Source organism: Emydura macquarii, unplaced genomic scaffold (assembly GCF_026122565.2).
Source record: "Emydura macquarii macquarii isolate MOO-44397 ecotype Brisbane River unplaced genomic scaffold, CSIRO-AGI_Emac_v2 contig_1348, whole genome shotgun sequence".
Classification (NCBI taxonomy): domain Eukaryota; kingdom Metazoa; phylum Chordata; order Testudines; family Chelidae; genus Emydura; species Emydura macquarii.
Window position 1 is genome coordinate 13,490,724 of NW_027131485.1, and position 12,949 is coordinate 13,503,672.

At 46.1% G+C, this 12,949-nt stretch overlaps 1 protein-coding gene across 3 annotated transcripts in view; it reads left to right on the forward strand.

Moving 5' to 3' along the window:
• The window catches only part of LOC137155169 (syntaxin-binding protein 4-like), a 119,689-nt gene that overhangs the window by 104,544 nt on the left and 2,196 nt on the right, over positions 1–12,949 (forward strand). For all 3 annotated transcript variants that reach the window (XM_067551259.1, XM_067551260.1, XM_067551258.1), the window contains exons 14-21: positions 223–350; positions 1,155–1,247; positions 1,938–2,003; positions 4,170–4,358; positions 5,289–5,405; positions 9,923–9,972; positions 12,135–12,268; positions 12,890–12,947. In XM_067551259.1, the coding sequence (XP_067407360.1) occupies positions 223–350; positions 1,155–1,247; positions 1,938–2,003; positions 4,170–4,358; positions 5,289–5,405; positions 9,923–9,972; positions 12,135–12,268; positions 12,890–12,947 (835 nt within the window). The remainder of the gene's footprint in view (positions 1–222; positions 351–1,154; positions 1,248–1,937; positions 2,004–4,169; positions 4,359–5,288; positions 5,406–9,922; positions 9,973–12,134; positions 12,269–12,889; positions 12,948–12,949) is intronic.

The window sequence follows — 12,949 nt, forward strand, 5'->3', positions numbered from 1 at the left end:
TGACCCAGCATTCAACGTACAGAGATTTGGGATGGGACACAGAGCCTTTTCTCTCTACTGGAGGTGCTTGGGTTCACTATAATGTTTGTAGTGATGGAAATGAAATTTATATCTTCTCACGGATAATCAGTGGCCTCCATGAAATGAGTTGGCGGTGTAAACTCGGTTCCAGGCTCTCTCTCCTCATCCTGTGACTGGTTTCTCTTTTTTCCCCCCCCACAGATTTTCTTCAAGCACTCAGGGATGTGCTGCAGGATGAGCTGAAGGAGGCTGGCCTTGATGCCAACTCTGTGCTCTTCACTCAACATGAAGTGGCCAGTTTATTGGATACATCTGCTTTTCACTCTCTGGTCAGCCTTAGCCAAATACTATTGCTTGCTTTTCTTCCTAGCCTGCTGCAACCGGCCTTGGTTCCAAAGATCAAAGACCACCTGGGTCTTCCTGTGAGCTGATGTCAGAGAAAGGGGTATACTGTAAGATGATTTGGGACCAAGTAGCTCTGTGTCCCGGATTCTCGGTCTGGATGATGGCTGTAAACTGTGGAAGAAAATAGATATAGTATTATCTCTCTCCAAAAGGCAGAGAAAGCAAAAACTAATGGACCATCTTTCATTTATACTTTACTTATAGAAAACAGAGGTTAGAATTTCATCCCTTAATCACAAAGGTTATAGGAAATCCCATAAAAGACCTGACTTCGCAAGCTTAATGAATAAAAAAAACCCTATGTAATGGCTTGAAGGAAGCTGCTGATGTCAGTTTTCTAGCTATACAGAAGAAAAAATTACCCTAGTAAAGCCATTCTAACTGTTTCAGTGCCTAAAGAGGCCATCTTATGTCACTTTGATGGTGATACAGAAGGAAAATTAGCCTGGATGAATCCATTCCAGCTATTGTCACTTCAGTAACAAAGGTGAGAATTAACCATAGTTCCAGCTGTCTCATGGCTTGGAGACTAAATTCCTCTGGAATACAAAACCACAATTCGATGATTTATTGTGACACTTGATTCATTTTGTAAAAACTCAAAATGTCTTTGAAAATGTTTTTGAATAATCATTGTTTGGGGTATGTCAAAAGTATTTGTGCATTGTAACCACATGTTCCTGGTAAACGAGCTGAACTCACTCCCCATGTGCACCAATGTGTTCCAGACTTTTGACTCCATCAGCTGTACCGATGGTGAGGAACTGGAACAGCTTCAACTGGAAATGACAGATCTGCGGCAGGAAGTCCAGAGGCTGAAGGTGAGGTTTATCTTTCAAGCATATTTTTCTGTCCTGGGCGTTTCGCCATAACTCAGTGTTTCAATATTCAAATATAGTGGATGCAACAGTATGACAATTTAAGCAGTTATTTTGTGTGTATTGCAACTTTACATTTCTAGGCATTTGTTGGAGTCAGCCACCATTTTGCATTCCTTGTTACAGAAGAGAGAGACAGTACTGTGCCTCATGAGTCTCATGGAGACTTCATTTTTGTCCTTTCTTTGGTGTTTTCCTTAAAACAAAAGTTAAATGCGCTCAACGGGTGTGGCTACTCTTCTTTTATGGAAAACCATAAAAGAAAGTAAATATCCCAACCATAACCCAAATAATTCACATCTGATACTAAGCCTAAACTAAGCCTTCCAATCTAACCTAATAATCGCAGCTCAGCTGTTAGAAGCATGATGGTGACAAGGTGCATTTTTCAGATACATGAGCCGTACCCAATGAAAGACTGTTGTAGAGTAAGAGTGCATCTAAACATATGGCTGTTGTAGAGGAAAGCTACAAATCCATAGCTTCTTCTGATGAATTAATTCAAGGAAGTCCTGTGGTCTGTGTTACACAGGAGATGGGACTCGATGATCACAGTGGTCCCTTGTTGCCTTTTAATCTGAGTGAATGTGCTGTCAAACATGATGCCTGACTAAGTGAAAATCTTCCTCTTAGTCTCTTCTGAAGGAGGTGGAAAGCAACAAGAAATCAATGGAAGATGAACTTCAGAAACTGAACCAGGTTAGTTTAGAGATTATTTATGAATTGTCCAGCAGTGGCACTAGCAGGGGTCCACAGATGCAATTGTACTTTCAGAAATCAGGCCCGGATGTGCCCTTGCACAGGCAGGGCTGCTGGGGGTGGGGGCCAAATCACACTTCTCAAGTGTCCTGCATCTGGTCCGGATTTATAGAGTTGTCCCGCACTGCCATTTCAAAGTCCCAGCCCTGCCTGCTCTGCCTAGCAGTTCTCACCCGCCCATCAAAAATTCAGGCTGGCTGTGTGATCGAAAAACCCTCCTCTGCCAATTACAACACCAGAGAGAGTGGTTTCTCCTCCTGCCATTATGGAACATACAGCCAATCACACAAATACATCAATGTAAAAATCAGATGGGCAAAGCTCACCCTCATTGCTATCCAGCCTACCAATGGCTCACTAAGGGGCTAAGGCCCAGTAAAATCAGGACAAACCTAGCTAATGAAGAAGGGAGATAAGGTGATTGGCAGACCAATATTAACCCCTTGGGGAGGCCAGTGTTGCTGCCGGTTTAATCCTGCCTTTTCCCTGTGCTGACTCTTGGATCAAAGACAGATCCACAGAGCTGCAGTGAATGAGCCAGAGGGTCCCAGGGCTGGAGACAGGGTTTAGCCCCCTTTTTTCCCCAATCTATCTTGGTTCACTGGATTCTTCAGGGAGAGCAGCAGGTTTTGAGGGGTGGGGGTTAAACCCTCTGCCACAAACCTGGTCCAAGAGGCAGCTCCAGCTCCCTGTGCATGTGGCCAGAGGGAACTGCCACCTTTTTATTCTAACTCCTTCAGGGTCATCTGGATAACACCTCTCACCTTCTCCCCCAGTAGACCTTTGACCCACGCTTTCCCAGTTTAGAATTGGAAGAGAAGGCTCTCCTCGTTATTTCTGGCATCGTCATGTTCTCTGCCATTTCAGAAAGTCCCAAAGCTTCCAGGGGCCTAAGTGGCCCTGGGACCCCTGCTGAAAGTTGCTGTCCTCTGCCCCATTGAAATCTGACATGGTGTCCTGCCCAAACCCATGGAACTAGAGTGAGTGGGAGGAGCCAGGGTTCCCATTGAGCTGGGAGGCTGAATCCGCTCTGGGACTGTTACATTTTTCATGCGTTTAGCCCAGTGCCCTCAAATGCTCTCTCACGGCTACACGGTGCTGGGGCTTCCCTTTCAGTCACCACACACTCAAATCCGCTGGTGGGGCACGGCATTCATGGCACAATCACTGTCACCAATTAGTTCTCCTGCTGTGGTGCATAGAGGTACCAATCAAGGGTCAGAACCCCATCGCATCAGTCTTTGTGCACATGTAACCCACTGGTGAGTGTGTTCTAGGTCCCCCTTCGTGCTGATCTGCAGAAGATAGGAGTTGCTACAGCCCCCAGCTAGAGAGTCCTGGCTCTTTAGTTCAAGCTGGAGTAGCTCGTGCTGCTAGCTCTGGAGGCCCCAGATTCAATCCCCAGTGGGTCAACCAAGGGGACACTGGCGTGGATACAGAGTGAGGGAGAGACCGAGAGAGAGAGAGAGACACTGATTCCTTGCAATCTAAACAAGCAAACGAGTCCTGTTTCCCATGGATGGCAACTTCAATTCTCAGTGAAAACAAGGCTTAAAGTGGGTGTTTTTTCCATTATTTTAGCCAAAGTGCAAAAGGCAGGGTCTGTGTTAACGTTCTCTGAGGATACATCTACGTTGCAATAAAAACCCACGTCACTGAGTCTCAGCCTGGGTCAACTGACAGGCTCTCGGGGCTTGGGCTGAGGGCCTGAAAATTGCAGTGTCAACGTCTGGGCTGGAGCCTGGGCTCTCAGACCCACCCCCCTCGTGGGGTTTCAGAGCCCAGGCTCCTGCCCAAGTCCGAACGTCTACACTGCAATTTTTAGCCCTCCAGTCCAAGCCCCATGAGACTGAGCCGGATAACCTGGGCCAGCCACAGACATACTGCGGCTCTTGGATTGCAGTGTAGACATACCCTGGGAGATGCAGACGTGTCTGGGTTCCAACCCCTTGCCACAATTGCATGGAAGTTGCAGAGAAAAAATATTCCTAATGAAGGTTTTCTGCATGGGAAAAACAGCAGCAGCCCCCGGAACACTGAGTTGTCGATTATGCTATTGTGGCTGGCGGGGACGCTGTGTTAACCAACTCTCCCTGCTGATTCCAGCGGGCCCTGGACTTTTTGTCTGAGAACCAGACCCTGCATAGCAAGCTGCATGTAGCTGAGGTGGTGCAGCAGCAAGCCCACAGTGCAGAGCAGGACTATGAGGAAGTGATCCACCTGCTGGAGGCTGAAATCACTGAGCTGAAAACTCAGCTGGCAGGAAAGAAAACCAAGTATGTCTCCGAAGCAGAGGTAATGTATCCCCAGGGCCCAGGAGGGGCTGGATGGGAACTCGGTGGACTAGTGGGAAAAGCCTCTGGCTCTTATTTTTTAAGCAAAATTTAATTTATAGATTGATTATAATTTGTAAAACTGAGGCTAGCAGAGTCCCAAGGCTCATGTTCATATTTAATGATTTCCAGTGACCAGATCAAAAGAAAAGGCATCCTCTACAAAGATTAACACCCAGGCTAGCTCCTCTGCTAATCTCCATTGTTCCACTGGCACAGACGTTGCATGTGTGCCAGTTGAGAATCTCACCCCACGCTCCATCCCTAATCTCCCCACTCAGGCAAAAGCCTCAGAGGAGAGATGTCTTGTATCAGGCCCTGAAGGTCAATGACTAGGTTAGTGGGCTAGCATGGAGAGCAGATTGCAGAATTGGGGGCCTTCCATTGAGAATGCCCAGCCACCAGATGATTCAATCTGGGGACTGCTATCTTGAGCCACATGGGAGCCGGGTCTCAGACTGAGACCAGACTAGAACAGATTAAGGAGTCCCCCCAGTGGGCATGAGAAGTGTCTTTGCCAGCTGCTGCTACTTAGGAAGGATAGCCCTTGTATTTTAGCTAAATACTTTATTTCCACTGGCTCTGCCCCTGCAAAAAAGTCTCTCTCCTGGTCCAATGGAGTTTAAAGTGACACCATCCCTTTGCCCCCTAATTGGGCTCATTTTTCACAGCTGTGGGAGCCCAGAGTCTTTTTTCATTCAGCCCTGTGAGCAGTGCTAGTATAAATGTAGCCCCATGGCCACTCTGCCTGAGTCTGGGAAGTGCTATAATTACCGAGGACTCATCTGCTGTTCGCTTGTCTGTTAGCCTGTCATTAAATTGGTGTCTCTAAGAGTCTAAAATGGGCTGACATTATCTCCCTTCTCTTCCCACCTCATTCTTTCCACCTCAGGGAGACATTCTGGAGCTGAAAAGACGGTTGTCCCTGGCAGATGGCCAGTTGCGGAAATCTGAAGTCACACGGAAGCGCTTGGAAATCTGCAACAGGAAGCTGTTCCTGTTTGTGCAGGTGAAGTGTTGAAATGTGGCCACAGCTATGGGAGCTGTACTTAGCTGGTTACTCTGCCTTCCATTACCCTGGCAATCAAAATCACTTCCTGTTCCATATGCGAGTTCCTTTATTCTTCCATTGGATCCTAGAAAGATGCCCTCTGCTAGTGTCAGGAGAACCTCCTCAATACAAACCTCCCTAGAACTTACATGTGTGGGAGCTCTGTGTACACAAGGGACTAAAATCTGCCCTTGTTTACTCCTCCGCAACTCCCAAGAAGCCCAGGGACTAGGTTCAGAATTCTGATACACAGAAGTGGATACATTGTATGTTGTTCTTCAAGTGATGGTCTCTGTTGTAGTCCACTGCGGGTTTACACATCTGCACCATGCCCCCCAAGATGGAGAATTTGAAAGCAGTGCCCTTTGATCTATGCATGCGCCCTGGCTCACCTCATGGTTTCATCTGAGGTGATAATGGGCGGAGCGGACCGACTGTGTTGCCAGCTCCTTCTCACTGCCGCATGGTCCAGGTCAGGATTTTCAATGTCTTCATCTCTGATGCACTTTTAAATACATTGTTTTAAATAGTTTTTAGAATTTTAGAGTTGTATACTACTTTTTAGCTGTTTTATTATAGCTATCATAGTTTTAGTGATTAGGGTCAATAGATTGGGGGTTTGTTTCTCTACCCCCACCTGCCGGATTATGTCCAGGACCCCAGGCTTCAAACTCTGTGCGTCCACAAACACCAGTTGTATTCCAGCTGCTTGGAAGAAGCTCACATTGCATTCAAGTGTGGTATCTGCCAGTCCTTCCTCAGCCATACTCAATAAGGCTGGGCTCTCTGCCTCCAGAAGCACCTCATGGGAGTCGTCATAAGGCCTCCCTTGGACCTACGCCGGGGGACCCCTCCCCCGGTACATCAGTCTGAAACCAGCGGTATCCCCCACCATGGATCCTATGCCAGGACCTAGTTGGGAGGTAAGGAAGCATACCCGTAAACATAGGAATAAGTCTTCCTCAAAGACGAAGAAAGTGAATGCTCCTTCCATGAGTTCAAGCCGTGGAGTTGGAGTGCGCTCTAAACCACATAGATAAAACAAGAAGTCCCACAAGCAAGGTGATCTGGTGGTCCCAGATGCCAGACCACAGGCACCGTCAACATCAGCGCCCCATAAGATGCGGGATCTGCCTGCCCCCGGGAGGTCCACGGCACCACCACCAGATCTGAGTAAGAGGGGGTACCTCTAATACCAGGGAAATTGGGAACGGTGCTTGAGCCCCAGGATCTCTGCCATAATGGAACCAGGATCACCGCGCTTGTTGGGTCCCACTACCTCTAGGAAGACTATTTCACGCCCCTCATGATATGCCACCACTGCGAGACAGCTCGCCTTCCACTCTGACAGTCTACACACTTCCACTGGCCCTGACGGTACCACCAATGGAACTGGAGTCTGCATTCTCATTTTCTCATGAGTCAGGTGCCAGAGAAGCACCCTCAAGGCACCATCACCAAGACCCACTAGATCTTCTTGTCCGCATTCTGGCCCCCAGGGACATGGAACATGATTGCAGACTCACTCAGCAGGCATTTTGCAATCGACCACGAGTGGGAACTCCATGACTCATTAGTTCACAGCATCTTCAACCGATGGGGGATACCAACAGAGACCTCTTCGCCTCCCAAGTAAACAGCAAATGCAACAAGTCTCAGGATTCTCAGACTTTCTTGGTGAGACCAAATCATGTACGCCTTCCTTCCTCTACCACTCCTAGCTTGAGTACGTCACAAGATCAAATGAGACAGAGCAATAGTCATTCTGATTGCCTCCTGCTGGCCCAGACAATTCTGGTTTCCCAACCTCCTTTGGATGTCAGCCCATCCACCAATTCCAATCCCCACCTTCCCCAATCTGCTGACATAGTACAACAGTGAGATCTGACATCCCAGTCCACAGACATGCCACCTCATAGCATGGTAATTGGATGGGCATCTGATCTAGAATGGACCTGTTCTTCTGCCACGTAAGACATCCTCTTCAGCAGCAGGAAAGAATCCACTAGAAACTTACCGGGCAAAGTGGAAGTGCTTCACCTCCAGGGCCCAACAAAAGGGAATTTCATCAGAATCAGTGGGGATCCCCCTTTTCCTGGACTACTCCTGTCTTTCAAGGCATCGGGTCTCACCCTCAACTCTCTGAAAGTCCTCTTTGTGGCGATTAGCACATTCCACCCCCTATGGAAGGGCACTCTGTCTTTACAACCCACTAACTGTGAGGTTTTGGAAGGGCCTCATCAGAACCTTCCCACCCGTCCAACCCATCACTCACCTGTGGGACCTGAACCTAGTTCTATCCATACTAATGAAACCACCCTTCAGACGGTTGGCATTATGCTCTACATCCCTCCTTTCCATGAAAGTTGCCTTCCTTATTCCTATCATTGCTGTGAGAAGGGTCGGTGAACTCAGAACTGTGATGGTGGACCCCCCCCCCCCCCCTTCACAATTTTCCATAAAGACAGTGTCTCCTTGCACCTGCATCCCAAATTCTTGTCCAAGGTAATCGCCCCAATTTACATCAATCAGTCCATTCACTTACTTGTTTTCTTCCTGAAGCTGTGTGCTGGGTCTGGAATTTTGCCATTGGCCTGAGAATTAGTCTAGTCTGTGTGTAAGGTATTATTGTAATCTTATCTTTTGGTAACTGACTGTCATTTTTTTGACCGCACCTCAAATCTGAACTGGAAAATCAGTTTCATTCCCCCAACATTTTTCCATAAATCTGCTCCAGACTCATGCCTGAAATGTCTTTCTCTATACCATTTGTTCTTCCTCCACTTCAGCATCTGTACTGTCGTGGCACATAGCAATCTGACATGCTACATTTACATTGAAATGGCAATGTGATGTACTTGGCACACTGGCCAGCCCTGGGGGAGATGTCTTTGATTGAGCGTACCTGATATGGGCCTGTTCAAAGTCCATTGAAGTCACTGGGAATCCTTCTGTTTGAGGAAACCATAAGATGAAAGGAAGAGCAGATTCCATATCCATAGTATTGGAGAAAGAGAAAATTAGACGTCTATAGAGCTACAGAACTATAGAGCTACAACAATAGATAGTAGCTTATATATGGATTGATGCTAGATACTGAGTATATAAGTACTGATTTGACTCTGCCTCCTCCTTGGTTCTTGCTACTTGGACTGGCTTATCCCCTATTCTTGAATGGCTTGGGCCCTGGTTTCTTTTTTGTGATGCCTTGTGCCTTCAGCCAAGGTGACTCCTCGCTGTGTTTGAGACATGAGGGGTGTGCTGTTCTTTGGGAAAATCGAATAATGTTACCATTGCTGGCATGGAGTATAAAACCTAGTACGCAAGACACAAAGTACGTCAGCACAAACCCCAACAAAAAAATGACCCTCCAGCAATAACAGCATAACAAAAGGAGACTTCATTGGGAGCAGGAATATAAGACCTGGAAAGCAAAGAGGTAGGGTTAACCAATAAGTACTAACACATGAACAAATTGTCCAGCGTCCTCCCTGGCACCTTCCCAGGCATATGAGATGCCGTGGATGAGTCTGGAGACAAGTGCTGCAGCGCTTTGAACACTGATTGGCTTAAACAAAACAAGGGATTCTCTTACAGTGTCTTTGCCCCTCTCTTGGTTCCCTGGTCTGGAGTCCTGTGGAGGTCTTGGCTGGCTCTCGTGAGTCAGGCTCCCTGAGCTGTTCTGCTTCTTGCTTAGTTCCCAAGCCCAAGAATCAAAGCTCAAAACTGAAACTAAACTAGTTTTTGTGTGTCACTAAGTCAGACTGTCCCCATGACTGAGGGACTGAGCAGCCGCAGCGCACCACTGTCCCAGCAAAATGCTTGTCCAGATGCAAAAGCCTCCCTTTTGGCCTAGTCCATTCTGTCCCCACCCTGGACTTCAAGCTTGTTTGAGATGGAATCAGAGGCTACCAGAGGGTAGCCATGACTGTTGTCATCCAGAGGGTAATTAGTACCCCCAAGAGGCTCAGTCCAGAGTTCCAGGAGCTGGTGAACTCCAAGTGGGTGGGTTACACAAACATCACTGAACTTGGAGGAACATACCAGCAGACCAGAATGCCTTCCTCATATGCTGTTTGGGAATTCATCTGTCTGTTCACGTTAGCAGCTCTGTCCATTCAAGAGCAGGACCAAGGCACAGAGTATGAATAATGGGGATAACGAGCACTCTCTGAAGTATACTCTGAAAAACTATTCTTTAGAAGAGTGGGTTTTTTACCTTTCATCTGGTATATTTTAGTATCTGTATTAATTTACATAATGTCTGTGTATTTGCATCGGGTATGGGTTTTGCTTCTGTTGCAAAAGGCCTTGTGCTATTCGCTTCAATGGCAATGAATAAACTGAGGCTGATTACTGTCATACTAAATCTGATCCCCTGCAAATCCCATGGGGTTTGTTTTCTGGAATTTTTCAGTCCTGTAAATTTGAGATCTTCTCTCTCTGACCTCCTCTTTTTTTCCCCCCCCCCACAGAATGTTCACAAGGTCCTGAGCACGCCCAGCCAGTTACCAGATGAGAAAAGGTGGGGATGACTTTCTGGGAGTTGTGAATGTGTGCATAAAATGACCTTGTTTTGACCTTTATCTGGCTGATGTGTTTACAGGGTATCAGTTGCTGCTGTTGCTCCTCATCTAGGTAGCAAAGGTATTGTGCAAATACAGTAACTTTGCGAATGAAACAGATGGGATAGGTTGGTCTTGTGGCTAAAATACAAGACTGGGACTCAGAAGAGCTGGATTCTGCTTCACACTCTTTCCAAGTGACCTTGGTTATGTCATTTAGGCCAAAGCATGGTTGCCTGGGATTAGGTACCTAAATCAGTGATCTTATTTTCAGAGGTCGTGAGCGGATTAAGTCTAAGTTGCAGATTTTAGCTCTGCAAAACTTGCCTAACATTAGCCTGTGTTTGGTTTGGGGCCTGTCTCCATTTTTAACATCTGTTCCTGAAATTGGGAGTTATGCTGTCTCTTATTCATCTATGTTGATATGAGTGTGGCAAATGAACTGAGGTGTATCTCTAACTCTGAAAAGGTTATAGGGACATTGTCCAGGTTTGTAGCCCTACCCTACAAACCGAACCTATCTTTTTTTTTTAAATATCTGGTGGAAAAACCCGTATAATTCTTTGTGTTTATTTCCAAAACAAACACATCAGAAATCTGATTTTTTAAATAGTTAAAAAAAAAAAAAATCAGTAGTCCTGTGCTAATGAGCAGCTCTATAATAATACACCAGTATTTATGCATGATGGGGGGACTCTAGATTTCAGCTTCAAGTAATTCCAAGCCAACCATGCATACAAAATGATGGGCTCTAAATTACCTGTTACCACTCAGGAAAGAGATCTTGGCTAGTTCTCTGAAAACATCTGCTCGATGTGCAGCAGCAGTCAAAAGGTAGGTCTGCAGTGCCTTTAAAAACTTGCAGCTGGCATGTGCCAGCTGACTCAGGCTCACGGGGCTTGGGCTAAGGGTCTGATTAATTGCAGTGTAGATTTTCAGCCTTGGGCTGGAGCCTGGGCTCTGGGACCCAGCACTCAGACTGCAACCTGAGTCCAAATGTCCACACTGCAGTTAACCAGCCCCTTAGCCCAAGCCCTGCGAGCCGAGCTCAGCTGGCACGGGCCAGCCGCAAGCGTCTAATTGCAGTGTAGACGTTCCCAAGAAGGCTAACAACATTAGAAACCATTGGGAAAGGGATAGATAAAACCGAAAAGATCGTAATGCCACGTTATAAATCCATAGTACAGCTACTCCTTGAACACTGCGTGCAGTTCTGGTCACCCCATCTCAAAAAATAAATAAATTAATTAAAATAAAATAAAATAAAAATTGGAATTGGAAAAGGTACAGAGAAGCACAACAAAAGTGATTAGGGGCATGGAACAGCTTCCATGTGAGGAGAGAGTAAAAGGACTGAGACTCTTCAGCTTAGAAAAGAGATGACTAAGGGGGCATATGATACAAGCCTACAAAATCATGGATGGCATGGAGAAAGTGAATAGGGAAATGTTATTTACCTCTTCACATAACACAAGAACCAGGGGTCACCCAATGAAATTAATAGGCAGCAAGCTTAAAACAAACAGAAGGAAGTACTTTTTCACACAATGCACAGTCAACCTGTGGAACTCATTGCCATGGGTAGTTGTGAAGGCCAAAAGTACAACAGGGTTCAAAAAAGAAAATAAGTTCCTGGAGGACAGGTGGCATCAATGACTATTAGCCTAGATGGTCAGGGATGCAGCCCCATGTTGTGGATGTCCCGAAAGCTCTGACTACCAGAAGTTAGGACTGGATGTTGGGTGGATCACTCAATAATTGTCCCTTTCAGTTCATTCCCTCTCAAGCATCTGGCACTGGCTGCTGGCTGCCAGAATACTGAGCTAGAGGGACCATTGGTCTGATCCATTATGGTCAGTCTTATGTTTCCAAGGTGGTGATTTCCAATACACAGAGAATATCATTTGAAACTCTTGGCAATGGCCTTGCATGAACTATCTAATTATATCACCACGACACCAATACGTCTTAAAGAGAGAAACTCCTGTGTTTCTGGCAGCATGAGATGTAATGCACAGCATGTAATTTATTGGGTGTTTCTTTCATGAGTTGCTGGTCAGACTTTTTGTTGTGCTGCTTGTTTTATCATGGAAAGACTGATGCATCTGCTTTTATTTTTAAGAGTCAACAGTCAACAAGAGGATAAAACAGAAGCAATCTCGGATGCATCTCTTCCGTCACCAGATCTCATGGACCTGTTGCTATCAGAAGCTAAAGAACTGTTGGAGCCCATCCTCTCTAACACCATAAAGGATGGTAAGTTTTGTATAATCCTTCTCAGTGATGAGGCAGCTGTAAAGGCCCAAATTCAGAGGGGAGTCTGAAGCTAAGTCTAGAGGGTCTGATTGGTTGGTATAATTTACACTTTCACCTCATACCTGTTAAACAACTTTAGATTCTTGTAAACTTATGTAGATTCTCACCTCTTCACTGATGCGTAATTAATTTACACCCCACTCTCCATATGGATCATCTCTGAATTTGGCCTATGGAGTTGGAGTGGGAGGGAGTCTAGAGCATTGCAGACTGGTGTAACTCCTAACCAGGGGCCAGAAAAAAGGTTAGCAAGAAAAGCATCTAACAGAAAGGTGGAACGTGTCCTTGGCATATAAGTTGTATCAGCTTGGACTCCTTTATGCTCACCTGCTTTTGGGTAAGTGGATGTTTGTCAGTCTAGGGGATTTTAACTCAGTGTATGGGAACCTAAGTTAACTGTCTTACCTAGCAATTCTGAACTTAGCTGATGGTCCCTAAAGATTTCCAGTGAGCAGGGTAGGTATTTCCTTTATGGAGGTATTATGCTTCTAGTGCTGGTTGCAATGTACATTGCTGTTATGGAACAACAAGTAATGATGTTTTCTGACCTTGTGTCTTCAGCTTTGCCATACAACTGGGACGAGTGCCTGACTGGGGAGAGAAGCCTAAACTACAAGGAGT